The following is a 27,558-nucleotide window of genomic DNA, read 5'->3' as shown; positions in this document are numbered from 1 at the left end:
AAATTTCCTTCTCAATAAGCCTTTCTCTGGCCTCCCTATCTAAAATTAGAGTGTTCCTGCACCTTACCCTCGCAAGACAAACACATTAAATCTTTCTTCCCTGTTTTATTTTTCTCCTTTTCTTAGGTTAGGGACCTGACGCAGCCACCCTGTGTTCTGTATTTGGGAGTTCTTATACCTGACTCTTCATTTCTATCATTAAAATTCCACTTAAATTTTTTTCTTTTAATGATATTAATGATAGCCCAAGTATCCTTTGAAAGATGAGGGCAGTGCCACCTGCATTCAGGTGTGAACCTCTTGAGTAGGAGATATAATCCAATTGAATTACCTGGGGCTCTCTCACCCTTATAGGGACAGCCCTGCTTATCACTGTCTAACTTTTCTGTTTATCATGTATATCATGTTTATCATCTACTCTCACTAGAATGTAAGCTCCCCAAGGCAGGGGGTTTTGTTGCTTCTGCTCATGACTGTATCCTCAGCTTAGAATAGTGCCTGGCACATCTGTTCTCAATAAATATCTGTTGACTGAATAAGTGAACATTGTTCACTTATTTGCACACCTGTATCTCTTTATACTGTAGAATCTTTGAGGAGCTTTGAATAAAGCTCGTCAACAATATATGAATTTTTGGATCACTTACTGTGGACCAATGCCTATCACAGCACCTTGCATAAAGTTTAAACCAATAAATACTTATTTAAAGGGATGGATAAAAAGTAAAAATTTAATGACCTTTTAACCATGTACCAAGTCTAGGCAAAGAAATATTACAGAAATGAAAATTGTTTTATCACTCATTTATACATTTTTTTTAATCGCATATTGCATTTGTTGAGCTCTCTCTCAGGAACGCCTCTCTGCAGGGGTCAAGCTAGGGGAGGCATCCTTTGTGGGCTTCACCTTCTAGGTGATGTTCCAGCAGCCCTTTGTAACTTGACCCTGATAGCCTTCTGGGAGATAGTGTGTGGCAGTGTACATCAAAGTTTTAAACATGCATGTAGTCTTTGACACAGAAATTCCATTTCTAGAAATATATCCTAATAATCAGATAAAGGAATATACAAAGATAAGTGGACAAAGATTTATAGCAATGATGTTTCTAAGACAGAAAAACTGGAAACTACTACGCAGCCATATATTAGAAAGTATGATATATACAAACATCATTTTATAATGGGATATGAATTTTATATATATACATATATATGTTTATAAATATAAAATGGATACTTCTGGTTAAAGATGATGGGGTAAAGGGATTTTTACTCCATCCCCTTTGTCAAAACATTCACAACAAAAAGAATTAAGAAAAACTTTATCTTCAAGGAAGCAGCTATAACCCCTAACATCAAAATGGGACGCCCACTCACTAAGTACTGTGAAATGAGGATTTTGGTGAGGGAAGAAGCTGAGAACTAGCATATGTTCTCTCAAAGCTGGAGACTTTATTAAAGGTGTCATGGTTATGAAAGGCTTATCCAACAGTCCCTTGATTAGATTGAAGAGGGCTGCAGGTGGCTCAGGCGGATGGAGAATGTCTCCAGAGAGCCTCGAGGTTAATAACAGAATGGCAGGGAAGATGGAGCTGGAGAGAATCAGGCAGGATACACCAGAGGAGACTGCTGGAGGTAAAGCATGATGAAGGAAGTTGTCTTAGCTCCAGCTGCTGTAACAAAATACCATAAACTGGGTAGCTGAAACAACAGACATTTATTTTCTCACCACTCTGGAGGCTGGAAGTCTGAGATCAGGGTGCTGGCATAGTTTCTGGTGAACCCTTTCTTCCTGCGTTGTAGGTAGCTGTCACCTTGCTGTGTGCTCACACGAGCTCTGTGTGTGTGTGCAGAGAGTGCACTCTGGTGTCTCTTAAGGGACACTATTCCTGTCTTATCAAGGCCACACCCTTATGACTTCATGTGATTTTCATTACCTCTGTATAGGCCCTGTCTCCAAATAAAAGGAGGTTAAATCTTCGACATAGGCATTTTGGGGGTTAGAGGGGCACAATTCAATCCATAGCAGAAGGCGAAAAAGCATCCAAAGTAAAGGGAGTGTAACTGAAGGGGATTTCCCTGAGCCCCATCTCAAAGGAAGGAATTTAGTTAATAATAGGCTACTCAAGACAGCGAATGTCAATGAAAGTTGCAGATTGCGCCACCTGACTCCTCATCCCACACTATGTTTCAGCAGATAACAAGCCCCACTAATGAAGACTCATAAGCAGAAAAGACCCAGAAGGGGACTGCTCTGGGTCAGGTTCTCTAGAAGCAGAGCCTCCGACAAGGATTCTTTGAAGAGTGATTTATTGAGGGAGCGCTCTCAGGAGAAACCTCTAAGGAAGTGAGAGAAGCAGGATCAGGCAGAGGGAAAAATTAAACATATGGCTTCTGCTGAAGTCTAGCCTCAGTCTGATCCCACAGGGAGCTCTGAAGCATGACTGGCACCGGAGAAGTAGACTGCCCCACCTTGCAGCAAGGGAACAGGCTTTGGAGTTTCAAATCCATCAGGCATTGGCTGTGGGCCACACTCAGGTGAAGGACATAATTTCACAGGTATTTCTGGGTAAGACAGCTCCTGTCATGAGGGCAAATTCTCAGGAAAGTGCATCTGTGAGCCATTAGCAGCCAACACTCACAGCAGCTGGCTCATGAGTACAATGGCTTGGTAAAAGGCATCTGGGCAGAGCACCAACAACACCTACTGTAGCAGCGGTTCTCAAAGTGTGGTTCCTGAGACAGCAGCATCAGCCTCACCTGAGAACTTGTTAGTAATGCAAATTCCCTAGCTCAACCCCAGATCTACTGGAATCGTAAACTCTGGAGATGAGAACCAAGAATCTGCGTTGCAGCAAGCCCTCCAGCTGATTTTGTTGCATGCCCAAGTTTGAGAACCATTGAACTCCACTGGCCTATGGCTAGCAACTGTCAAACAAAAGGATTGGAATTGAACCCAAACCTCTTGCAGTCTCCTGCACATAGCCCTTTTCCCACCTTTGCCCTTGTAGTTCTCCCCACTTGAAATGCCCTTCTCCCTTCCCATCTTCTCCAGGCTCCCATCCCAAATTATGGAAGTACTGGGCGTCTTTGAAGACCAAGCTCAAATGCCACCAGCCCCAAAAAGCATTGTTGGATTCACCCAGCTCAGAGGATTGCTGTCTCCTCTGTGCCCTCTGAGCATTTAGTCTTCACTCTAACATATACTTCACCTTGAGTTATGGTCATTGGAGTGTATGTCTGGTCCCCTGTGAGATTAAGCTGCTGGAGGACAACAGCTCTCCCTCGTCCATCTTTGCATAACTCTGCACTCAGAAGAGAATCAATGCTCAATGTTTGATGCATTAAGTTGAAGAGAATCTAATTGGAAAGCTGGGGGTCTATTTTTGTCATTCTGAAAAGCTCCTCAGTTCCAGCTACTATTATTTGTTGAAAATGGGGAGATTTCTTTGCATTTATAGACACGAATTGGAAGACCATCAGAGAAGTGATTCAGAAGAGCCTTGCCTTATATCCTGTCTCCTTTTATGGAACTTAATACTTAGGAGGGACAGTGAGTGCTCAGCTGTGCTTCAGTCCCATCATTCTCCCAGCTTATCATTTTCAGTATAGCCTCACAAACTCATGCCTGTATTGGTCATGAGTGGCTTTGGTAGGATGGAGAATTTATACTCAGCATCCCTATTGTCTTGTCCTCCTTCCACCTCCAACCCCCAAAAAGAGGGCCCGAGGAAGCAGTTGTGGGACAATAATTATGATAATCATAATAATAGCCAACACTTCATGACATTTTCTCCAAGTCAGGCACAGTTCTGAGTGCTGCACTCATGAATCTATGGACTAGGCACTGTTGATACCCTGTTTTATAGGTCGAGATACCAAGGCAGCTTGATCAAAGTCACCCAGCTGGCAGGAACAGAGCTAGGACTCTGGCCTTGAAGTTAAAGATCCGGTTTGAATCTTGGCTTGTTACTTGCTAGTTCTGAGAAGTTTTGCAAGTTACTTAACTCTCTGAGCCTTGATTTCCTCATCTGTAAAATGGGGATAATCATCTCCTCTTTGAGATATAGAGAGATTAAATGAAATAACATATCTGAAAGTGACTGTGCCTGGTAGATGATTAATAATAACTTTTTTTTTTTTACGGAGTCTTGCTCTGTCGCCCAGGCTGGAGTGCAGTGGCACGATCTTGGCTCACTGCAAGCTCTGCCTCCCGCGTTCACGCCATTCTCCTGCCTCAGCCTCCTGAGTAGCTGGGACTACAGGCGCCCGCCACCACGCCCGGCTAATTTTTTGTATTTTTTTAGTAGAGACGGGGTTTCACCGTGTTAGCCAGGATGGTCTCGATCTGACCTTGTGATCCGCCTGCCTCGGCCTCCCAAAGTGCTGGGATTACAGGCGTGAGCCACCGCGCCAAAGTGACAACATTAATAATATTAACTTTGTAGCAACTAAAGTATAGCTAAAGAGAATATGTTCTCATGCTAGCAAAAGGTCTCCAGATCCATTCTTTTATGTCATGTTGTAAAGGTAATTTGATTCCAGTGTGGAAAATTATTTCACTCCAGCAGGAGTTCATAAGACAAAAGCACATTTAACATGTAACATAGGGCCTGAATGTTCTTCCCCCAAAATGAGGCCCTTCCAGCATATGATATTTTTGCTGGTCGGATTACACTGGGTAATCAGATACAAATTGGAAAAGAAAATGTAGAGACCACGCGGAAGCCATCCAGAACAGCCTGATGTATTTGAATAGTTCTGTTCTTAGTTTACTGCATCTTGTGACATTTTCTTTTGAATCAAGTCACAGCCGTGTGGACTTTAGGCTGTGGCCATCATAAACAAATATGTAAAGATACAGAGTTAAAATAGATGAATACCAGTGGTTATCCGCCAGTTTGATGTAATCTAACACAAATGACCATTAAGAGACTTGCGAAGAAATCAGAGAAACAGAATTTCACATGTGGGCTTCTGCATAACTGAATGACAGCATTGCTGGTGCCTGTTGTTTGGTTTGGTCAAGGTTATGCTTTTGGGAAGCCAACCCTCCCTTCTAGATGACTCCGTTGAAAAGTGAGGCTAGTGGAAGATTTCAGGGTACAGAGAGCTAGATTTCTATGAAATATATTCAAAGATGGTAAAGTGAGTACTCTCCTCTTCCCTGGTAAAATTAGAGATGTGTTACCATGGAAACTCACCCATCATCACCACCAGTGTGGACAGGTTTAAATCTTTTGGCAAGGAGAGGATGACTGCCTCCTCCTGTTTCTAATCCCTCCTCTTCCAGCTCCTCATCTCTTCCTAACAACTGGAATTCTTCCCATAATTGGTTCTAAAAACTAATTTAGTGTCTTAAATGATCAATTCCATAAATGCAAATTGGGTAAAATGAATTTCCCTAATAGAAGGAATGCCAGCTTGAATTACTTAGTATCAGAGGGGCTGGAGAGAGATACCGTACCTCAGAAGTGCGCCTGTAGAGCGCAACTGCTCTCTCAAAGACAGTGTGCAGGGAATGTGGTCTCCACAGTGGGAGCGGCGTCAGGCTGTATTTTCTTCAACAGGGAACTGGCCTGAACAGCTCAAGTGTTGCTTCATTTTCTGATAATAACAATTTGTCTTGATTGGGTGCTGTGGCCTGCATTCCTCAGCTGGGAGTTGTTTGCTTAGATCAGAAAAATCTGAGCTAGTGATTCAGCTAGGGACGCGGGTCAAGGGTAAAAGCCAGCTGGGTCTCAGGGAGCGCTAAGCCTTGAGAAGCACTCCTGTTGGTCACCTAGAATTGAGGTATCTGTCCAGATTAACTGTGGAGCTTTTCCAGAACAGCACGAACTTCCTCTGGGTTGTAGTTCCAAGGGCCAGATTTACCCTGCAAGAGAAATGAATCAGGCATTCCCAGATTTCCAACTTATAAGGAACATGTAGGTCTGGAGGTTAGTTGCAGGATCTGGTCAAATGATGTCTAGGTAGGAGCCGTCAGCATGGCTAATTCAATGGCAGATGCAGCCGTGAGGTGGATGAGAAAATGTGGACAGTGGCATCAGCAGTTAACAGGAAGGTTGGACAGAGAAGTAGAAAATCCAGAGGACATAAAGTGACATAGTCCTTCAAAAAGAGAAGAGTTCTGTACAAATAAGCTTTTCTTCCATAATCAGACCTTCAGACTGGCCTAATAATCTTCTCCAGCCTTCACATCAAGTTCTACCCATCCTACCTCAGAACCATCTCTGCCTCTCCAGTTCTACTGCCCTAGGTCAGCCCTTTTCATCCTACAACTTGGGCAGCTGCCACCCCTCCCAGCTATCCGCAGTCGTTAGTCCCTGCTCCCTCCTGTCCATTTTTCAACCAGTAACCAGTGAACTTTCTTTTTTTCTTTTTGTTTTTTTGAGACAGAGTCTCGCTCCATTGCCCAGTCTGGAGTGCAATGGCGCAATCTTGATTCACTGCAACCTCTGCCTCTCAGGTTCAAGCAATTCTCCTGCCTCAGCCTCCTGAGTAGCAGGGAATACAGGCATACTCCATCACGCCCAGCTAAGTTTTGTCTTTTTAGTAGAGACAGGGTTTTGCCACGTGGGCTAGGCTGGTCTCGAACTCCTGGCCTCAAGTGACCTGCCCGCCTTGGCCTCCCAAAGTGCCAGGATTACAGGCGTGAGCCACCATGCCCGGCCATGGAACCAGTGAACTTTCTTTTTCTTTTCTTTTTTTGAGAGAGTCTCACTCTGTCACCCAGGCTGGAGTGCACTGGCACTATCTTTGCTCACTGCAACCTCCACCTCCGGGTTCAAACAATTCTCGTGCCTCAGCCTCACAAGTAGCTGGGATTACAGGCGCACGCCACCACTCCTGGCTAATTTTTTTGTACTTTTAGTAGAGACAGGGTTTCACCATGTTGGCCAGGCTGGTCTTGAACTCCTGACCTCAGGTGATCCACCCACCTGGGCCTCCCAAAGTGCTAGAGTTACAGCCGTGAGCCAGTGAACGTTCTAAGTACAGGTCTGATCATGTCTCTTTCCTGCTCCAAACCTGTCGGTGGCTCTCCTTTGCCCTAAGATGAAGAACAAACCCCTTGGTCCAGAATGAGACCCCTGTGTAACCCCAATGTCCCCAATCATTTATTCACACTCTGCCCTACTATGCCTCAGTGCCTCCACCCACCCTCTTCCCTATACTGCAGTGATTTTCACTCATTGTTCCCACTAGGCCAACTCCTTATCCTTTAAGGCCCAAGCAATTGCTGCCCCCTCTGAGAAGCCTACCCTTCCCCGGAGGTTGAAAAACTTACAGTCTGAGAGCCAGGTTAGTCCTGATGCCTCACATGCTTTCATTTGCATGTTGTCTGCAGCTGCTGTTGTGCTATAACAGCAGAATTGAATTGTTGTGACAGGGATTACTTGGCACAAAGTTGAAAATATTTACTATCAGGCCCTATACAGAAAAGGCGTGCTGACCCCTGCTCTGGAGTCCCCCAGCAGTTGGGACACTGTAATAGTCTTATTTGGGTCTTCCTTATCCTTCAGCCTGTGAGTACCTTGAAGTAAGGGTGTGGGCCATTTTCTTTCTCGCTCTGTTGCCAAGGCTGGAGTGCAGTGGTGTGATCTCTGCTCACTGCAACCTCCGCCTCCCGGGTTCAAGCAATTCTCCTGCCCCAGCCTCCTGAGTAGCTGGGATTACAGGCACATGCCACCATGCCTGGCTAATTTTTGTATTTTTAGTAGAGACAAGGGTTTCACCATGTTGGTCAGGCTGGTCTCGAACTCATGACCTCGTGATCCACCTGCCTCGGCCCCCCAAAGTGCTGGGATTATAGGCGTGAGCCACTGCGCCTGGCTGGTCATTTTTTTTTTTTTTTTTTCGAGACAGAGTTTCACTCTTGTTGCTCAGGCTGGAGTGCAATGGTGCGATCTCCGCTCACCGCAATCTCTGCCTCCCGGGTACAAGCGATTCTCCTGCCTCAGCCTCTCAAGTAGCTGGGATTACAGGCATGCGCCACCACGCCTGGCTAATTTTTGTATTTTTAGTAGAGACAGAGTTTCACTATGTTGGTCAGGCTGGTCTCCAACTCCTAACCTCAGGTGATCAGCCTGCCTCGGCCTCCCAAAGTGCTGGGATTACAGGCGTGAGCCACTGCGCCTGGCTAGGTATGAGTCACTTTCAATTCATTTTTGTGTTTCTGGTATTTGCACAGGGCCTAACCCAAGGTAGGGATTCAGTGCCCAGGGTGCCTCAATCATGCCCGAACCATGTCCCAAGGTACAGGAAAGGATGCAGGACCCACATTCTTCTACTGTGACCCTTGCACCATGGGAATTTGCCTGCAAGTTTTTGCTTGTTTTATCTGAATAAGTAGGGTCAGCTTGATCTTGATCTGTGGACACAGGAGCATCCACATACTGGGTTTCATCTGCTCCCCAAGGCTTGAAATCCCTTCAATAGCTTTAAAACGTAGTTTCTACCTTCTTAAGGGAGGCCAAGCCACCTGTGTCTAAAGAGTCAGAGGCTGTGCACTTACCTCCTTCACCCTGACCAGGCTGGAACTTTCGAGAGGAAGCAGTCACAAGAAAGAGAGCCTGAAATGCATTTCTGCCTCACATCCCTGCATCCAGCATTTCCAGCTCCAAACCACGGGTTCCATTCCCCTTGAGACTTCTACCCCGCCAGCCCTGATTCAGGCCTGCCTCAGATGTTAGCAGCTTCAGACCGTCTCATTTCTGGCCCACCCGATCAGGGGATTTAGAATTTGAAATCAGAGCCTTGCCCAGTGTGACCTTAGATAAGTCAATTCCCCTCTCTGAACATTGTTTATAAAACAAAAACAGACCGGGCGCAGTGGCTCACGCCTGTTATCCCAACACTTTGGGAGGCCAAGGCGGGCAGATCACTTGAGGCCAGGAGTTCAAGACCAGCCTGGCTAACATGGCGAAACCCCGTCTCTACTAAAAATACAAAAATTAGCTGGGTGTGGTGCGCGCCCATAGTCACAGCTACTTGGGAGGCTGAGGCAGGAGAATTGCTTGAACCTGGGAGGTGGAGGTTGCAGTGAGCCAAGATCACCCCACTGCACTCCAGCCTAGCGACAGAGTGAGAGTCTGTCTCAAAAAAAAAAAAAAAAAGAAAAAGAAAAAAGAAAGAAAAGAAACCCAAAAAACAGAAAACAAAAACAACATTCTCTGTCAGTTTGAAACCAGACCAGGACTCAGCCATCATCTGGGTTCAAAAGGAAGCCAAGAGGATGCAGCTCCAGTCCAAATGCTAGGGACTTTTGTGTGCATTATTTCATCCCCTGTGAGGTGGAGACCAACATTCCCATTTTGCAGAAGAGGAAATGGAAGGAACTCCAAGAAGTGAAAGCACTCGCCCATGGTCACATGGCTGGTAAATGGCTGGGTGGTGATTTGAATCCAGTTCTGCTTGATGCAAAGCCTTCTCTTTGCCCTTGCCCTCCCTGGGCCCCCTGTCCCCAGGTCACCACCTTGTAGAGGATCCTGCCCTCCTGGATTACGTAGAGCCTCTCAGGCAGTGCTGCGTAGAGCTGGCTGCTCTGGTTCTGCATGGTGTCCACCACCACAGGGCACTGGGGGCTCCTGGCCAGCAGTAGATGGGCTGCCTGCAGGCGGTCCTGAAGGTTCTGGTGATTTCTGATGTCCATGTTGTTCTTAAAAGCCCAGCCATCTACAAGAGAAAGGCCAGGCACCGAGTCCCATTGACACAGCGCACACTTCCTGCAGACTAAATAGCCCCTCACTTTTAACTGAGGTTCTCAGAGGAGCCCTTGGCAATTTGGCCTGGTTTCCTATTATGGTTGAATGTGCAAGGTCACATCAGGAATTAGTGATTGATCCAGAACTGAATCCCAGGGCTCCTGTCTGCCAGACCCCCGCTCTTCAGTGTGAAATCGTCCAATAAACCAGCACTCCTTGATCTTGAATGTGCATGAATCATTGGGGGACCTTGTTATAGGAAGATTCTGATTCGGTCTGTCGAAGGTGGAACTGAGAGTCCATCTAACTCCCAGGATGCCAAGACTGCTGGCGCCTAGACCATACTTGGAGAGGCAAGGGTTTAGATCAGTAGTTCTCCAAGTGTGTGTCCCCAGACTAACAGCATCAACATCACCTGGAAGTTTGTTAATTAGTGCAAACCCTAGGCGTCAGCCTGCATGGACTAGGAATGGGACCCAGACGTCTGCGTTTTAACAGCCTTCCAGATGATTCTAATTCGTACTGAGTTTAGGTACTACTTTTTCTCCTAATTCTTCACCACAGTGTTCTCTCAAAAATACTAATATAGGCTGGGCGCAGTGGCTCACGCCTGTAATCCCAGCACTTTGGGAGGCCGAGGTGGGCAGATTGTTTGAACCTAGGAGTTTGAGACCAGCCCGAGTAACGTGGTGAAACTCTATTTCTACAAAAAATACAAAAAACTAGCTGGGCATGGTGGCGTATGCCTGCAGTTCCAGCTACTTGGAAGGCTGAGGCAGGAGGATCGATTTAGCCCAGGAGGTTGAGGCTGCAGTGAGCCATGTGAGTGCTACTGCATTCCAGCCCCAGCTCAGGCGACAGAACAAGACCCTGTCTCAAAAAAAAAAAAAAAAAAAAAAAAAATAGCCATATGCCATCATTTCACCTGTGACATTTTGGGTCTGAATTCCTTGTAAATGTGTTCAAATCAGTTCTTCTCCGTTGACTTCCCTATTTATCCAATCAAAATGTTAGAATCCTCTCCTAGCCAGACCCTGTCACTCCAGGTGTTCTGTTCCCTGTACCCTGGTTGAAAGCACAGACTGTGAGGTTAGCCCAGTGCAGGGCCTGGGAGTGGTGGGTGCTCAGTGAATAGCAGCTCTTTCCCTCTCCCCTCCTCTTCCTCCTTCCACCTCCCAACCTTGAGATGGGTCCTGGGGAAAAGGGAGAGAGAAAAGAGAGTGGGAAGAAGTAGAAGAGGCAGAGAATCTTTCCGTACCTGATGCATGTGCTTCTTCAATGTAAATGACAAGAAAATCTGCTATGGAACTAAAGTCTTCAATAAGCCTCTTGAATTGGTCAAATTTGAACATAAATGAAGGTCAGGTACAACTTCCAAAATTCAGCACCAGTGGCCTATTACCTGAAACAGCAATAACCATCACAAACTGAGAATCTACACACAGCTTTCTTTTACAAGCACCATTTTCACTCCTATGTTCAGTTCTGTTATTTTTATTGCCCCCCGCCCCCCACCCCAGGATGGGTCCTAGGCACTGGGGTCCGACGCCTAGAGAGCATGACTTAGCAGGGGCTGGAGCTGGTTTACTCCTCTCTAAAATGAGAAGTTTTTTTAGGTGGTCTCAGTGGACCACCTGCAGTTGCCGCATAGTAGTTTAAATATAAGAGGAGTCCCTTTCATGCAGTTTATAAGGCAGGTATGCATCCATTCTCTCATGAGATGAGATTAGTAATACTGCAAGGTTGATAATTTTTCCCCCATCACAGCAGGTCAGTGAGGAGTTAAAATGAACATTCTGGTTTCTGAACTCTCAATTCAGTGCTCTTTCTATTCATAGCACTTCAGTTTCCTCATCCACAAGGGGGCATAATAATACTTTGTAGCACTGTTAGGAGGATTAAATAAATTAATAGAGATAAGGGCTTAAACTGGTTCCTGGCTCATAGTAGGTGCTTAATAAATGTAAGCTGTTGCTATGAGCTTGTATCTCCTCCCTGAGCTATGAAGTAGGGAGGCACCGAAGGCAGCTCCACAAAGAGAGTGAACGCTAGGAGCAGGACCAGCTGCATAATTTGCTGGGCCTGCTGCCAAATGAAAACGCAGGGTTCCTTGTTCAAAAAGTGGGGGAAAGTGCCATTAAATTTATTAAAATATAAAGACGTTTCTTTCTTTTTTATTTTTTTGAGATGGAGTCTCACCCAGGCTGGAGTGCAGTGGTGTGATCTCAGCTCACTGCAACCTCCACCTCCGGGGTTCAAGCGATTCTCCTGCCTCAGCCTCCTGAGTAGCTGGGACTCCAGGTGCACACCACCACACCTGGCTAATTTTTGTATTTTTAGTAGAGACGGGGTTTCACTGTGTTGGCCAGGCTGGTCTCAGACTCCTGACCTCAAGTGATCCGCCCGCCTTGGCCTCCCAAAGTGCTGGGATTACAGGCCTGGGCCACCGTGCCCAGCCTAAAATACAAAGACATTTCTAATCTTCTGTAGTCCCTCTCTTGACCTGGCATTGTGTCTTTTAGTTGCTATTTAATGTCATACTCCCCTGGCACAGGGATATTCATAGAGTGAGAGCAGATCCTCACAGCTACCCAGCACCCCAGAGACCGAGTGTGTGTGCACTTCCCTTTCCCTCCAGCCACCAGACCAACATGCCATGCCCCGCCCAGCATCACAGAAGTTGAGCCAGACATGGCCCCTTCCCACCTGCCCACCACCCCAACCCACAGGGTATTGCAGCCTCTGTAAGGGACATACTAGGTACCTTGATGGGGGAAAGGTGGGCAAGAAGCTTCCCCTACCCTCAGTCACTTGGTGAATTGCACTATGGCACTGCGAGCCCGGGATGGGGACAGCTGCCATGCAACACTGGGGGATGTGACACCTGACCCCCACCTTCCTCATGTCTGTATCCAGGCCCACTCTGGGGTCAGGAGATGGCAGCAGTCACTGGGTGGGAGCAGGAAGGAGCACCTGGGGATGGGAGAGTGGGCCTTGGAGAACATGTCCTGGAGGGCAGGGAGGCTGTGGAAGGCAGGAGCCTGTGGAAGGCAGGAGCCTGTGGAAGGCGGGAGCCTGGGCCAGCAGAGGCTCCAAGTCCTCGGGGCACGCTCAGCTGTCCCATAGGATTTCACTTACAAAACGCAGATTCAAAGATAAAATTATGAAGAATTTCAAGACATACTTTGCAACTCTGGTTTGCTAAAAACAACAACAGCAACAAAAACTCGAGACAGCTGCTGCAGAACATTAAATCCCAAGGACAAGGCCCTTTTGAATGTAGGTCCCTGTGTGATTCACTGGTCCCATGTCCATGAAGCTAGCCCTGGGTGGAAGCCTTCTGTAACTCTCCATCCTAGACCAAGGACAACTCTGGGGAGCAACCGGCCTGCTGTGGTTTCTTACAGCCAGAGCCGACATTGTTGAGCCCTTACCATACATTTTTTGGAGCGTGGCTGGTCTTGCACTGTGACATGGCCTGTTAAAGTGTCCACATACCCCCAAACCCACCTACTCATTATCCCCTGAGGGCAGGGCCTGTTCCTCATTCATCCTCGAATCTCCAGAATGTAGCATACTCTCATCCTATCTACAATTATTTATTCAGCACTTAGAATATGCAAGTCTCCCTGCCACACACTGGGGATTTGGCAGAGAATGAGACCAGCAGCTCTCTGGCTGTGTGCAGTTTGAAGTCTGCTTAATGGGGAGACAGGCAAAAAAAAACTAAGGAAATGCATAAATCAAGAAGTTTCAAATTGTGATCAGTGTTACGAGAGAGGCTATAAAGGAGTGACCTACTTTAGACAGGTGGGGCAGGGAAGGCCTTTGAGGAGCTGCCATTTAACCCGAGAAATGAAAGACAGGAGAGAACCAGCCGTGGGAAAGGGAGAAAGAGATTCCAGCCAAAGAGACGCGCACAGAGCCCCTAAGGAGGGACAGAACTTGGTGTGTTCAAGGCCCCACAAAACCACTGGCAGGAACTAGGCATAGCGAGCAACAAAAGAAGGGTTAGAGAGTTAGGGATGGGCCAGAGCAGGCAGGCTCCCATAAGCCTTTGTAAAGAATCTGGATTTTATCCTAAGTATGTGGGCTATCATAGGAATATAAAGCAAGGGTGGTGAATATTGTCGCATATTTTCTTTTTTTTTTTTTTTTTTTTTAAGAGACGAGATCTTGTTATGTTGCCCAGACTGGAATGCAGTGGCTGTTCACAGGTGCCGCCATAATACACTACAGCCTTGAACTTCTCAGCTCAAGTGATCCTCCTGCCTCAGCCTTCTGAGTAGCGGGAACCACAGGCGCACTTGACTATATCTGACTCATTTGTTGCAGTTTTGGCTGCCCAGCTCCTAACTCTCCTTCCTACTTAGAATTCCCTATTTTGTATTCTATTTATGAAACAGTGTGCCCAGCCTTGCTCTATGGAAGACAGAAGGGCCAGGTTCGCACTCTGCCCCTGGCAGCCAGGGCTCAGGCAGTGACCCCAGCTGGGCTAATTATATCCTTCCACATAGATCTTTGATTCTGGGAGTCATTGAGATGGCAGAATTCATCCACAGCCCAGTTGTGGTGCCCCTGTAAGGGATGGTGATGGGTTCCCATGGCAACCACAATGACAGCAGGATCCAGGCCCAACTATCGATGCTAAAAGACAGTCCAATCAAGACCAGCTGGTATTGTGTCTGGAAAGCACTCAACATCTTTCTAGTATGTTCCTTTATGTACATATGTGTGTGTGACCAAGAAAACCAGAGGGAGCTTCTGTTGCTTACAAGCCAGAACCCTGACTGCTACAGTAGGGCCATGTAATGACCAGGTTTACATTTGAAGATCACTCTGGCTGCTCTGTGGAGAAAGGACTAAGAGTGAAAATGAAAGTGAGGGATAAGCAGTTAGGGGGCACTGGAGAAGTCTACATGAAAGACAATGGGCCTGGATGCAGTAGCTCACACCTGTAATCCCAGCACTTTGGGAGGCCGAGGCAGGAGGATCGCTTGAGCCCATGAGTTCAAGACCACCCTGGGCAACACAGCGAGACCTTATCTCCAAAAAAAAAAAAAAATTAGCTGGCCCTGGTAATGTGTGCCTGTAGTCCCAGCTACTCAAGAGGCTGAGGCCGAAGGATCCATCAAGCCCAAGAGGTTGAGGCTGTAGTCAGCTGTGATTGTGCCATTGCGCTCCAGCTTGGGCCACAGAATGAGACCCTGTCTCTATAAGAGAGAGAGAGAGAGAGAGAATGGGGGCCTGGGCTAGCTAGTGTGGGGCAGTGGAGCTGGGGAGAAGGCAGAATTGACAGGGTTTGTGGATAGATGGGGAGTAGAGGGCATCTTAACTTGCATGTGGTTTATTTGGTTAACTATATCCCCTCTGTGTTCTGCAAAGAATTTAAAGCTCCTTACACCTATACTAACACATTAAATAGAATTTTTTTATTTTTTATTTTTGAGATGGAGTTTTCCTCTGTCACCCAGGCTGTAGTGGAAAAATGTGATCTCAGCTGACTGCAACCTCTGCCTCCCAAGTTCAAGGAATTCTCCTGCCTCAGCCCCCCAAGTAGCTGGGATTACAAGTGCGCGCCACCACGCCTGGCTAATTTTTGTATTTTTAGTAGAGACGGGGTTTCTCCATGTTGGCCAGGCTGGTCTCGAACTCCTGACCTCAAGTGATTCACCGGCCTTGGCTTCCCAAAGTGCTGGGATTACAGTGAGCCACTGCGCCTGGCCAGATTTTTTTTTTAATCATGCCCCTCCGGGAGGCGTAGAACAGGAGGGGAAAATGGAATACACACAGGCCATAGATCCCATGCATTTGTTATAACTGAGCTATATTTTGACTCTGAGTTTCCTGGTGGCCAAGTAAAAGAAGAAACAAAATTGGCTTATATTCTCAATTTTTAGCATATGAGAGGAAAGCAGACTAGTTTCACTGGACATACGAAGCAGCTCTCCTTGTCCTTGGGTCAGACTTTTTCTTAAGAGGCCTGAGGAGGCATGGAGTGGCCTCAGTCTCTGCTGGTTGACTGCACTATGATTTCTCATCCATGTGACAAGGAGGCCCAGGCTTCAGGAGGGCAGCTCAGAGGTCAATTGTGGCCAAGTGGCTGGTCACTGGCCTCCAATGACCCCAGGGAGTCACTCTGTCACTCTTTAGGTAGGAACCCAAAAAGCCTGGGCAACATAGCAGGACCCCGTCTCTTAAAAAAAAAATTATCCAGGCGTGGTGACACATGTCTAGTCCCAGCTACTTGGGAGGCTGAGGCAGCAAGACCACTTGAGCCCAGGAATGAGGCTGCTGTGAGCTACGATCGTGCCATTGCACTCCAGCCTGGGCAACAGCATGAGACCCCATCTCAATAAAAATAAAAAACAAAGAACCCGAAAGACTTATGGTCATGATCAACTCCAAGTATCAGCTGTATGAAATTTTGTTTTTAATTGGGAAAAAAACTCAACATCCACTGATTCAGACCCTGGAAGAGACAGAGCCATTTGTTTAATTATTTATAGTGTGGTTGCGTACAATGGTCAGTATTGAGGGCAAAGTTTAAACTAAGCTCTCTGCTTTCCTCAGCAGCAGAGAGGTAAAGGATGAGTGCATGGGGGCTGGCACCCTGCCCATGTCCACAGACCACAGTGCAGAGAACACCATTTCGAGCATCCAGTGAAGACTATCAAGTCCAACTCCTTTGTATAAATGGGAAAACAGCCCAGACCAGTAAATTACCCCCCACGTCAGGATCTCTCAGCAGAGAAATCCTATTTATAGTTATTGGACAACACTTGTAAGTACACTTGGAAAGATGTTAGAAGATTTTAAACAGGGGCTGAAATAAAGCCAATTTCAGATTAACTCCCAGGTGTCCAGAAAGTAAATCATCCAGAACTTGCCTTCTGCCACACCATGCCAGTTACTCGATGTTTTGTTCTGTGTGTGTCCAAGAGTGTGTGTATATTGTGTGTGTGTGCGTGTGCATGGACACACAGAGGGCTGGAGGTGGCTGAGAGTTTCCCTGAGCTCCTGCTGCCTTATCCAGTAGCAGCAAGTGCACGAGCTGAGAGTCAGAAGTCTAGTTCTGGCTCTTCTAAGAACTCACTGTGTGAATCTAAGCGAGTCATTCACCTCTCTGGACCTTTGCATCTCAAAAACGAAGCAGTTGCTTTAGATTATCAGTAAAGATTCTTCATGTCTCTCTATCTCTGGCTCTGAGTTCAGAGTTTATACCCAAAGCATACAACAGAGCTTTTTGATGGCCTGGTGGGTTTCCAAAGTAGTTACAACATGTCTTTTTTTTTTTTGAGACAGAGTCTCACTTTGTTGCCCAGGCTGGAGTGCAGTGGCGTGATCTCGGCTCACTACAAATTCCACCTCCCGGGTTCAAGCAATTCTCCTGCCTCAGCCTCCAGAGTAGCTGGGATTACAGGTGCATGCCACGATGCCCTGCTAATTTTTGTATTTTTAGTAGAGACAGGGTTTCATCACGTTGGCCAGGCTGGTCTCGAACTCCTGACATCAAGTGATCCACTGGCCTCGGCCTCCCAAAGTGCTGGGATTACAGGTGTGAGCCACCGCGCCCGGCCAATGTCTTTCTAACAAGCAGAACTGATCATGCTTACTTCTCGCTTGGAAACCCTTCCAGAACTCACCAGTACTCTCAGGATAAAGTCAACCTGCAGCTACGACACACAAGGCCCCGTAAGCTCTGGTTCCTGATGATGCCTTCAGCCTCATCCTTCACCCCTTCCTGCCTCTGGGACCCCACTTGTGCCAAACTGAATGTTGCTCCTCCACATCTCAGACCTCTGCTGCTCCTCCTCTCTGCCCTGCCCTGCTTCCCATGCCCCTCTTCCTCACCCACCCCAAGGTTTCACTGTCCCTAGACAATCAGCTCACCATCCTCTCCTCCAGGAAGCTTTCCCTGGGCCACCTCCTTACCCTACTCTTGACAGGGTTCCTTCCCCCAGCGCCCTCTGCTTCCCTGTCACGACGCCATCTCTCACTCTGGGTTATGAGGCCTTCCAGGGCAGAGGCCCGTGGTGTTTATTTCCATATTGTTAGTACCTATGATTTCAGGGGACTTTGGGTTAATGTGTTGAAAGTAAACTCTATTTTGCGAATAGATTTTTCTTTTGCTTCAGTCCCCTCCTCTTACCATTAAAAAGGTTTTATTTTATTTATTTATTTATTTTTGAGACAAGATCTTAACTCTGTCACCCAGGCTGGAGTGCACTAGCATGAACATGGCTCACTGAAGCCTCGACCTCCTGGGCTTAAGTGACCCTCCCAACTGAGCCTCCTGAGTAGCTGGGACTACAGGCTCACACCACTTCATCCCACTAATTTTTAAATATTTTGTAGAGACAGGGTTCCACTCTGTTGCACAGGCTGTTCTTGAACTCCTGGGCTCAAGCAATCCTCCCACTCAGCTGCTCACGGTGGTGGGATTACAGGCATGGGCCATTGCACCTGGTCACTCTTACCATTTTTTAGTCTCAGCTGCAGCAGCAGGGAGCATAGACAAATTGAACAGTTTTTATTTTATTTTATTTTAAGACAGAGTCTCGCTCTGTCACCCAGGCTGGAGTGCAGTGGTGCGATCTCGGCTCACTGCAACCTCTGCCTCCTGGGTTCAAGTGATTCTCGTGCCTCAGCCTCCTGAGTAGCTGGGATTACAGGTGCATGCCACCATGCCTGGCTGATTTTTGTATTTTTAGTAGAGACGGGGTTTCATCATGTTGGCCAGGCTGGTCTTGAGCTCCTGACCTCAAGTGATCTGCCTGCCTCAGCCTCCCAAAGTGCTGGAATTAAAGGCGTGAGCCATGGGGCTCAGCCCAAATTCAACAGTCTTTAAAATGTAAACTGCCTCACTGAAAGTGGACAGTTACATGATGCAAGTACATTCCGCGAACTGGCCATGAGGCAAGCTGGCTTTCAGGGAACTGATCTGCAGATGATTGGCATTCAGCAAATTGGCCTGTTTCTGTTACAGTGCTTGGCACATGGGCATGTGGTAAGTTAGTTATTACCATTGCTCTTACTACCAGTGTAATCAGTGAACATTTGTTGAATAAACTGAGGTCATTTGTGCACTGTGGTTTGAAATTATGAATGAACAACAACAAAAGAAGCTCCTGCCTTCCCTTCTGAAACACTCTTCCCTTTTTCCTCATCAGGCTACAAAAATCTGACTCATTCTTCAAGGCCTAGTTCCAGAGCCACCTCCTCCAGGAAACCTTCCAAGTCCTCCAGGCACAAGTTCTATTTTTTATGGCCTCCCCCATTTCACAGGACTGTAAGGATTTGTTTATTACCTCCATCTGTTCTATGGAACTGTAAACTCCTCATGTGCATACGCTCATATGCACATGAAATTCCAGGAGGAGGATATAGTATTCAGGGTTTCCCAACTACTTTGACCAGGCAACACTACATATTAAAGCATATCTGTGGAACTTAGGTTCTAAAGAACATGCTTTCAAAAACACAGGATAGGCCAGGCACAGTGGCTCATGCCTGTAATTCCAGCATTTTGGAAGGCTGAATTGGGTGGATCACTTGAGTCCAGGAGTTCAAGACCAGCCTGGGCAACATGGTGAAACCCCACCTCTACAAAAAATGCAAAAATTAGCTGAGCATTGTGGTGTGCCCTTGTAGTCCCAGGTACTAAGGAGGCTAAGGTAGGAGGACGGCTTGGGCCTGGGAAATCGAGGATGCAGTGAGTCGTGATCATACCACTACACTCCAGCCTGGGCAGTAGAGTGAGACCCTGTCTCAAAAAAAAGAAAAAAAAAAAGAAAAAGAAAAACACGGAATAAACCAACTGCCTCAGGTGCCTTCTCTACCTGCTGCATCTAGGTCCTGGGCCAAGCATCCAGAGATAAATCCAGAGATAACTCAGACACACACCCTCTCCTGAGGCTCTCCATTGGGCAGGGAAATAAGACTTGTGCTTAGGTACCAGCTGCTGAGCAGGAAGCAGCAGTGTCCAAGGAGAGGTGCAGACAGACAGCCATGAGCTGAAGGGAGAGAGCACATGCCTAGCTGTAGGGAGCTGAGGTGGCTTCACGGAGGACAAGGCGTCAGGAGAGCTGGACCCACATGAATGAGGGGGATTTAGACGGCGATGGAGAGGGGAAGGGCATTCCTGACCAGCCGATATCAGCAAAGGCAAAGACAAGGGAAAGTACGGGAGATGTACAAGGCCCAACAGTTTGTCCGAAAGAAATGAGTGTGGAGGGGAGCTCGGAGGTAGAATTGAGAAGAAAAGCTGGAGCCTGACCAGGGAGGACCTGGAATCCAAGGCCGAGCCTGGGCTTCATCCTAAATGCAGAGGGGAGCTGCTGAAGGTGGTTGAGCTGGTGTGTACTCAGAGAAGAGCAATCTGGCAGCCACTCACAAGCTGGGCTGGCTGAGTGGGCAAGTGGGGGAGAAGGAAGTGCTGGCAGGAAGAGAAGCTGGGAGTACAAAAAAGAGAAAACTGGAGCGGTCAAGAACTCAAGCAGATGAAACTGGTTTTCCTGGACTGGGGAGTGGGTGGAGTTAGAGAGAGAAAACTGAGTCTTTTTTTTTTTTTTTTTTGGTGACGGAGTCTCACTCTGTCACCCAGGCTGGAGTGCAGTGGCACAATCTCGACTCACTGTGATCTCCGCCACCCGGGTTCAAGCGATTCTTCTGCCTCAGCCTCCCGAGTAGCTGGGATTACAGGTGCACACCACCACGCCCGGCTAATTTTTGTATTTTTAGTAGAGACGGGGTTTCATCATGTTGGCCAGGATGGTCTCGAACTCCTGACCTCGTGATCTGCCAAGCCTCAATCTCCTAAAGTGCTGGGATTACAGGCATGAACCATCATGCCCGGCCGAGAGCTCTTTAACAAGTATTTACTGAGCAGCTACCATGTGCCAGCATCAGGCATGAGTGTAACAGTGGGTGAGAGCAATGGTCTCGACCTGCATTGAGTTTGCAGGCTAGTGAGGGAAGCAGACATGAATCCTAGCCAGCCGTACGTAATTACAAACCACAACAGGTGTAATAAAGAAAAGTTTAGGATGTTAAGCAGGCAGATGAGAGAGGGTAGCCTAGTATGGGGGAGCTGGGCTTGGCTTCTCGAAAGAAGCGTCATTGAGCAACAGTCTGAAGATTGAACAAGAGTTAACCAGGCAGAGAGGTGGGCAAAGAGCAGCCCAGGCAGATCAGCCTGTACAGTAAGAGCAGTGTTCCAGGGGCTGAAATGCCAGACAGGATGGTTTGTGATTTGAGTGCCTGGGAAGGTGGTGATGTTACTTAGAGAAACAATCCACAAGAAGTTCTAGTTTCAGGAAACAGGAAGAGGACAAGAAGGTCCAAAAGTAGTAGGAGAATTCAGGACTTTCCAACCCATCTCTTCATCCCCCTCTACCACTGCTATTTCAAGCACCCCTCAAGTGTGTGGCAGCCTCCTGACCTTGCATAAACTCCCAAATGTTGCACGTCTGTCCTGAGAGGCGGACCACCGGGCAGTTTGGGGCCAGACCCCCTAGCTCAGTCGTGTCCTCTAGTCGCTGCCAACGGACCTTCAAGACGAACCAGAAATACTGGGTGCTGAAAAAGGTCGGGATCCAGTTGTCGTGGCTGAAATGGGGGTTCCTGGTCATACCCGTCTTCTCGCCCATGGCCAGGATGTTCCGCTTGACTCTGTCTGGAAACAATATCAGAAGCACTTTACCCACGACCACATGCACAGCCACCTCCAAGAGCACCCAGAGCCTCTTCAGCCACAGCCCTGCCTGGGGCAGCCCCATGTTGGCACAGCCAGAGTAAGCTCTGAGGCCTATGGGCAGAGAGGCTGCAGCCAGGCGACACTGGGCGGAGCTGAATGAAGGTGCAGGGTAGGAGCAGCCAACCCCGGGCCAGGGGAAGGAGTCAGGTCAGAAGATGTTTGCCTTTGTCATGAGACAGAACATTCCTAACCAGGCGCACAAAGGTCTGTTTTAATCATTATCATTTCCGATTCTTTGCCTGAGCTTTTGAGAGATTCTTGGATTGGTAGATTGCTCATCTTAAATTCTCCCTGTGATTAATTTTTAAAAAAATAAGTACTTAATAAGACCACACTTAAAGAGATCCTGTTAGATGCTCTCTCACAAGTCAATAGGTTTGGATATTAGTTATTCTTTATACACAAACTCTACTTTTACTAATGAAAGATGTTTTTCCCAATCATGGTTTTTTGTTGTTGTTGCTGGAGATGGAGTCTCGCTCTGTCACCCAGGCTGGAGTGCAGTGGCACAATCTCGGCTCACTGCAACCTTTGCCTCCCAGGTTCAAGCAATTATCCTGCCTCAACCTCCTGAGTAGCTGGGATTACAGGCGCCTGCCACCACGCCCGGCTAATTTTTGTATTTTTAGTAGAGACAGGGTTTCACGGTGTTGGTCAGGCTGGTCTCGAACTCCTGACCTCAGATGATCCACCTGCCTTGGCCTCTAAAAGTGCTGGGATTACAGGCTTGAGCCACCGCACCTGGCCCCCAGTCATGGCTTCTAGCTGGTAGTTGACTATTTCTGTAGTCAGAGCCCTCCCCAGGGGATATGGATCTGAAACCTCCCAGGGCAGAGACAGAACTGAGACCATTCCTAACAAAACCTGGGGCCTGCAACTCCCCTTAGCACTGGGCATAGAGTGATAAAACACCCTCTTCTCTCAAGGAAGTCATGGTCTAGTGCGGAGAATAGACAAGTAAACAAAAAACTACCATTTCCTAAATGAAGTCCAGAGGCGGAGGGTGTGTGTGCTACGAGAGCAGGGAGAAGGGGAAGCTAGTTCTGGTTAGAGAAGTCAAGAGGACTTCACTGAGGAAGTGATTTCTATGCTGAAACCAGAAAGATGGCAAGCAAGTGGGGATAGTGTCCTGGTGGAAGGAACCACATGGCCAAAGGCCCAGAAGCCAGAGACAGCATGGCTCATTGGAGTAACTGAAAGAAGAATCATAGAGCTCAGAGTTGGAAAGTGTTTTAAAACACACCCAAGACCTTTTCTTTTTTAAATAATTGAGACGGGGTTTCCTTCCTCTGTCACCAGGCTGGAGGGCAGTGGTGTGATCATAGCTCACTGCAGCCTCAAACTCCTGGGCTCAAGCCATCCTCTCACCTCAGCCAGAGTAGTTAGGACTACAGGCGTGCCACCCAAACCTGGCAAATTTTGTGACTGTTATAGCATCTCCTTATGTTGCCCAGGCTGGTCTTGAACTCTTGACCTCAAACAATCCTCCTTCCTTGACCTTTCAAAATGCTGGGATTATGGGAATGAGCCACCATGCCCAGCCCCCAACTTCTTAAAGTAATCAGGGCTGATTTTCCCCACCATGTGTCACTATTTATTTATTTATTTATTTATTTTTGAGACAGAGTCTCGCTCTGTTGTCCAGGCTGGAGTGTAATGGCACAATCTTGGCTCACTGCAACCTCTGCCTCCCAAGTTCAAGCAATTCTTCTGCCTCAGCCTCCGGAGTAGCTGGGATTACAGGCATGTGCTACCACGCCCAGCTAATTTTTGTGTTTTCAGTAGAGATGGGTTTCGCCATGTTGGCCAGGCTGGTCTCAAATTCCTGACCTCAGGTGATCTGCCCACCTTGGCCTCTGGAAGTGCTGGGACTGCAGGCGTGAGCCACCGTGCCCAGCCGGCACTCTTCTCTTTACCTGCTGGTGCAGTGGTATGAGAAGCCAAAAATGCCTGAGTGGTAGTTACAGCTTCCAATTCAGTGGAACTGTAACTGGAATGGAAGGGCTCTCTCCTCCTTCCCTGCTTCCCTGGGACCAGGATCTCCAACCAAGCAGAACTTAAACTTGTGAGGCAGGAGGCACACATTCTATGTGTGCAGGTTTCACTGAAAGTGATAGTAAGAAGTGCTACCCCTTTGTTTGCAAATCTATGGGTATTTAGAACAAAGTACCATTATGAATAATTGATAAACCATTGGTTTAGTGTATGTACTACATACTGGAGGACAATGCCCCAGTCTCCTGAGTATTTTCCCCAACCTGGAGCCCTAACTGTGCCTTTAACAAGCCATTCCACCATCCTATTAGGTCACCTACTATTGAATGACTGAGTCACATGGTAAGACCAGTGGGTAAGGCCCATGGTTATGTGTCACTGTTGCATGTTCTTTACAATTAAATTGGTCCCTTAGTCCAAAGCAATGTTGTGCAGGTAATCATTACAGGATCTCTAAGCAAGAGGACTTTGCTTTCCTTTAACAAGGGGGAAAGGACTACTTCTGCCACAGCCACCTTTCCCTTGAAAGATTCAAGGGAAATTGGAAACGAGGGATGGTCAAGTCTCAGGCTTTCCCACCCAAATATCCTCATCCCAGTTCTCGGGTTCCCATTCATTTTCTGACAATGCCCCAGCTTTGATGGAGGAGACCTACAGAGGCTGTGCATTCAGTCTTCATTGAAACTTTGCCACTCTTACAATTAGATCTTGGGCCTGATTTTCAGTCCAGTCTTTCTCAAGGCTAGAGAAGAATAAGAATCTTCAAAGCTGCCATAGAGGCTCTCTAGCTTTCACAAAGTGCCTCAATTTGACAGTTGGCTGTTCTAAGTCTGTCATTTTATTTTCAAGGTTTCCAATGGAGTTAAGAAAACCAGTCCATTCCATAGTCCTTATAATTACCATTGTCCTCTTAATGTTCCAGTGCCACAGCTACTAGATAACTCAGCACCTTATCTTCTACCTGCACGTTATCCCAATCAACTCTAGACAGACACCTTAGTAATTGTGATGCCATTCTATTCTAAGTGTTATCACACCACGACCACCACCCTCCTTCCCTCTCCCCTTAACACCAGCAATATATTTGTTGGTGCCATATGACTGTTGAGCAGTTCAGTTACAAAATGCCAACCTAAGGTTTTATTTTCTGGGGCCACTTTTGGTACCAACATGCCTTCATATTGTTTCCTCATATGAGTAGTTTATTGGCAAGTATGAATCCAAGGACCAGGAGTGAAGGACAGGGCTTGTATATAAGGGAAGGAAGGAGACCCATTGCGAGGATGCCTTGTCAAATGCGTCACTTCCAAAGGCATTTGGTTGCTTAATCCTGGTAGGTAGTTTGAAAGCTATATGAAAGGGCACCTGAGGGGGAAAAACAGGAAAAGCATATATTCATCAATTGTTGACCCCATTGGTCAGAGATTTGCCTCATGAGACATTAACAACTCTCTACCCCTACACTTCTGGGATGCATCTGCCTGGGTGCTGATTGGTTCCAGCAAGGTCCCATGACCCCATAGCATCGAGAAACAAGCCTCGAAGCAGAAGGTGAGAAGCCTGAGGCATAGACTGGGGCAAAGCTCAGTCAGGTTATATCTGCTGACGCTGGAATAAGATGAGTGGCGGTGAAATAAGCAGCAGGTTAGGCCAAGATGATCTGAAATGGGACATAAGAGGTGGCTGATACACTAGCACAGCTGAATTCATGAACTGAGATTCATTCCTGGTACATACTAACCAAAAGTGCCCTGCACATGCTCTAAGCCTCAGCTTTCTCTTTGTAAAATGAGGATAATCACCCCACGATATCAGGATTGTTCTGAGAATTAGAGATCCTGCATGTACAAAGCCTGATCATGATAATCTTGGGAAAAAAATACACTATATACGGCTATTACTAGATGTAAAGTCCTTCCGCGTGCTCACTTACTGGGGGTGCTCATATGAACAGACATCGCGCTTTCGATCACTCATTCAGAATGTAATTGACTCCTGTACTTTCTCACCGGTAGAATTTTTATGGCCAAAAGAAACTGAGGGACTGGTGACGCGGGAGACTTATTTTTTTCTTTCGCAATCGTCTTTCATTACCCGATTTTATATTTCCTTAGGAAAAGAGGTATAAACACACAGTAAGAAAACCCTAAAGTGGAGAATTCTCTACGTTTCCTGGAGCAAGGCCAGCCCAAGTGGTCACACTCAGCGGCCCCACCACTCCGCCTTCGCCTGTCTCTTTAAGAACCCGAGGCTCCCCCTCGGGAGAAGGGCGGGAGGGAGCGGGCTCCGCGCGCCGCCGCGCGCAGGTGTCTCTGGGAGCTGCTGTCTCTTTAAGGGGGCGGGGCTCTTCCCGGAGGAGGCGGAGAAGTCCCGCCCCCCGGATCTCCGGCTTCCGGCAACCGGGTTGGACCGAAACCGGCGCGGAGCAACTGAGGCCCGAGCCTTAGCGGGGCTCGGGGTACGCCTAACCCCGCGAGGTGAGGCGGCCGGGTTTGCGGGACCAGTACGGGGCTAAGGGGGTTCAGGATCTCCTGCCCGCTCGGGCCGCCCCGGCCCAGCTCCTCTCCCTGAAACGCTGCCTCTGCTTCGCGGTGTCCCGGGTTGCAGGGTCGCCGACACCCCGTTGCCTACTAATTGCCTGACTCCGCGCTAGGCTCCTTACACGCACTCCCATTTAATGACCCCCGCACTATGTGACTAGGTACCGTTATGCACCCATTTTACAGATGAGGAAACTGAGGCCGCGAGGAGCGCGCACACAGCAGAGAAGCAGCAGAATCGGGAATCAAACCCAGCTCTCTCTGACCCCAGAGCCTGTGCCCTTAACCACTGGCCAGGCTGAACTGCCTTTGTTCTTCACTGTCCCCATCACCTCTTTCAAACGTCAGCCTCTCCTTCCTCATCGTTACCTCTCTAGGCTGCACCTGGTCTCTAAACATTCACACAGTGAGTTGAGATTCATTCCTGGTACATACACAACCAAATAAGGTTGAATTGGAACCTTTGGACCCCCGGGGTTAGTTTCTTTGTTACAGTTTTAATATTTAATAATACCTGATGTTTAGTGGTTATCTTTATATAAACCTATTAAACCCCATTGAAAAGGGAGGCAAGGGAAAGTGATACCATTTCTAATACTGAAATAAGACTTGTTTGCAGATACTTTATACTGTTATCCTATTACGTTTACCTATTTTTTTTCTTTTAGACCCTTGCAAATTTTCTTCCTCGTAACTGGGAGAAGACTCACTGGCCGAATGGCAGCAGTAGATGACTTGCAATTTGAAGGTATATCAGTGGGGTGCCCACCGTTATATTTATGATCGCTATTTCCACAGTCACAGCAAGTATTTTCATTGCTATACTGCCTCACACATTGAAGGATATTATTTCAAACATCTCAGTGGCTGTTGGCCACAGCCAGGTGTTTCCTCTTTGTCCACACCAGCTTTTTTTTTTTTTGCCAGATGACCCTTCAGATTGGTAACAAGTATCATAAATTTAGTACAGTGATTACAGAAAATGTTTATACAGTTCCTGCTTTAGTTCAGAAAACATTTATTGAGCACTTACTTTGTGCTTGGAACCGTACAAGATACTGGAGATAAAAAGATGAAGAAGTTTATCCACTGGTGGACTAGATAAAACTGTAAAAACATCATTAGGATGAAATGTGATCAGATCATTCCCTCATTGAATCAGTAAATATCTCCTGATTGTGATCAGGAACCGGGCAATTGTTCTAGTTATCAGGGAAAGAAGAGTGAACAAAATAGTTTCCTTGTGAAGCTCTCAGTCTAGTGAGGGGGACATGTATTAAATGATCATTTAAATATATACTTACAAACTATGAAAGTGCTGGAGGAAAAGTTCAAGAAGATATTAGAACTCATAACCCAGAGCTTGACTTAGGCTAGGGATTGATGAACGCTTACTTGTTTGTTTGTTTGTTTTGACGGAGTCTCGCTCTGTCGCCCAGGCTGGAGTGCAGTGGCGCGATCTCGGCTTGCTGCAACCTGTGCCTCCCGGATTCAAACGATTCTCCTGCCTCAGCCTTCTGAGTAGCTGGAACTACAGGTGCCTGTCACCACACCGGGCTAA

The 27,558-nt window shown here is 47.3% G+C and overlaps 3 protein-coding genes across 9 annotated transcripts in view; 2 read left to right on the top strand and 1 right to left on the bottom strand.

The window, feature by feature from the left end:
* The window catches only part of IFT25 (intraflagellar transport 25), a 45,755-nt gene extending 29,303 nt beyond the window's left edge, over positions 1-16,452 (top strand). The window contains exon 6 of the mRNA XM_058430583.1: positions 16,278-16,452. Coding sequence (XP_058286566.1) covers positions 16,278-16,298 — 21 coding nt within the window. The 3' untranslated portion in view covers positions 16,299-16,452. The remainder of the gene's footprint in view (positions 1-16,277) is intronic.
* DIO1 (iodothyronine deiodinase 1) lies at positions 4,740-21,508 on the bottom strand. 3 transcript variants are annotated; one of them, XM_032137231.2, is made up of 4 exons: positions 21,148-21,484; positions 10,963-11,106; positions 9,476-9,675; positions 5,727-5,875 (listed from the first exon to the last, which is right to left on the bottom strand). In XM_032137231.2, the coding sequence occupies exons 1-4, from the start codon at positions 21,482-21,484 to the stop codon at positions 5,807-5,809; spliced, it is 750 nt and encodes a 249-aa protein (XP_031993122.1). In that variant the 3' UTR covers positions 5,727-5,806. The 3 variants fall into 3 exon arrangements, with proteins under 3 accessions (XP_031993123.1, XP_031993125.1, XP_031993122.1); XM_032137232.2 differs by lacking the exon at positions 10,963-11,106 and having other exon boundaries at positions 4,740-5,875; positions 21,148-21,508; XM_032137234.2 differs by lacking the exons at positions 9,476-9,675; positions 10,963-11,106 and having other exon boundaries at positions 4,740-5,875; positions 21,148-21,508.
* Positions 21,509-25,822: 4,314 nt separating this feature from the next.
* Positions 25,823-27,558, top strand: part of YIPF1 (Yip1 domain family member 1) — a 40,099-nt gene continuing 38,363 nt past the window's right edge. For 3 of the 5 annotated variants that reach the window (XR_004245039.2, XM_058430512.1, XM_032136796.2), the window contains exons 1-3: positions 25,831-25,934; positions 26,184-26,403; positions 26,666-26,745. Coding sequence is in view for 3 of the 5 variants with exons in the window: in XM_058430512.1 (XP_058286495.1) it covers positions 26,715-26,745 (31 nt within the window). In the remaining 2 variants the exon portion in view is untranslated. Of the gene's footprint in view, positions 25,935-26,183; positions 26,404-26,665; positions 26,746-27,558 lie in introns of all 5 variants that reach the window. The other 2 variants (XM_032136797.2, XR_004245040.2) reach the window with 2 other exon arrangements.

The sequence above is a fragment of the Hylobates moloch genome, unplaced genomic scaffold (assembly GCF_009828535.3).
Source record: "Hylobates moloch isolate HMO894 unplaced genomic scaffold, HMol_V3 SCAFFOLD_18, whole genome shotgun sequence".
NCBI lineage: Eukaryota > Metazoa > Chordata > Mammalia > Primates > Hylobatidae > Hylobates > Hylobates moloch.
Note: the sequence above shows the minus strand (reverse complement) of the source record. Positions and strands in the feature narration are given on the sequence as shown.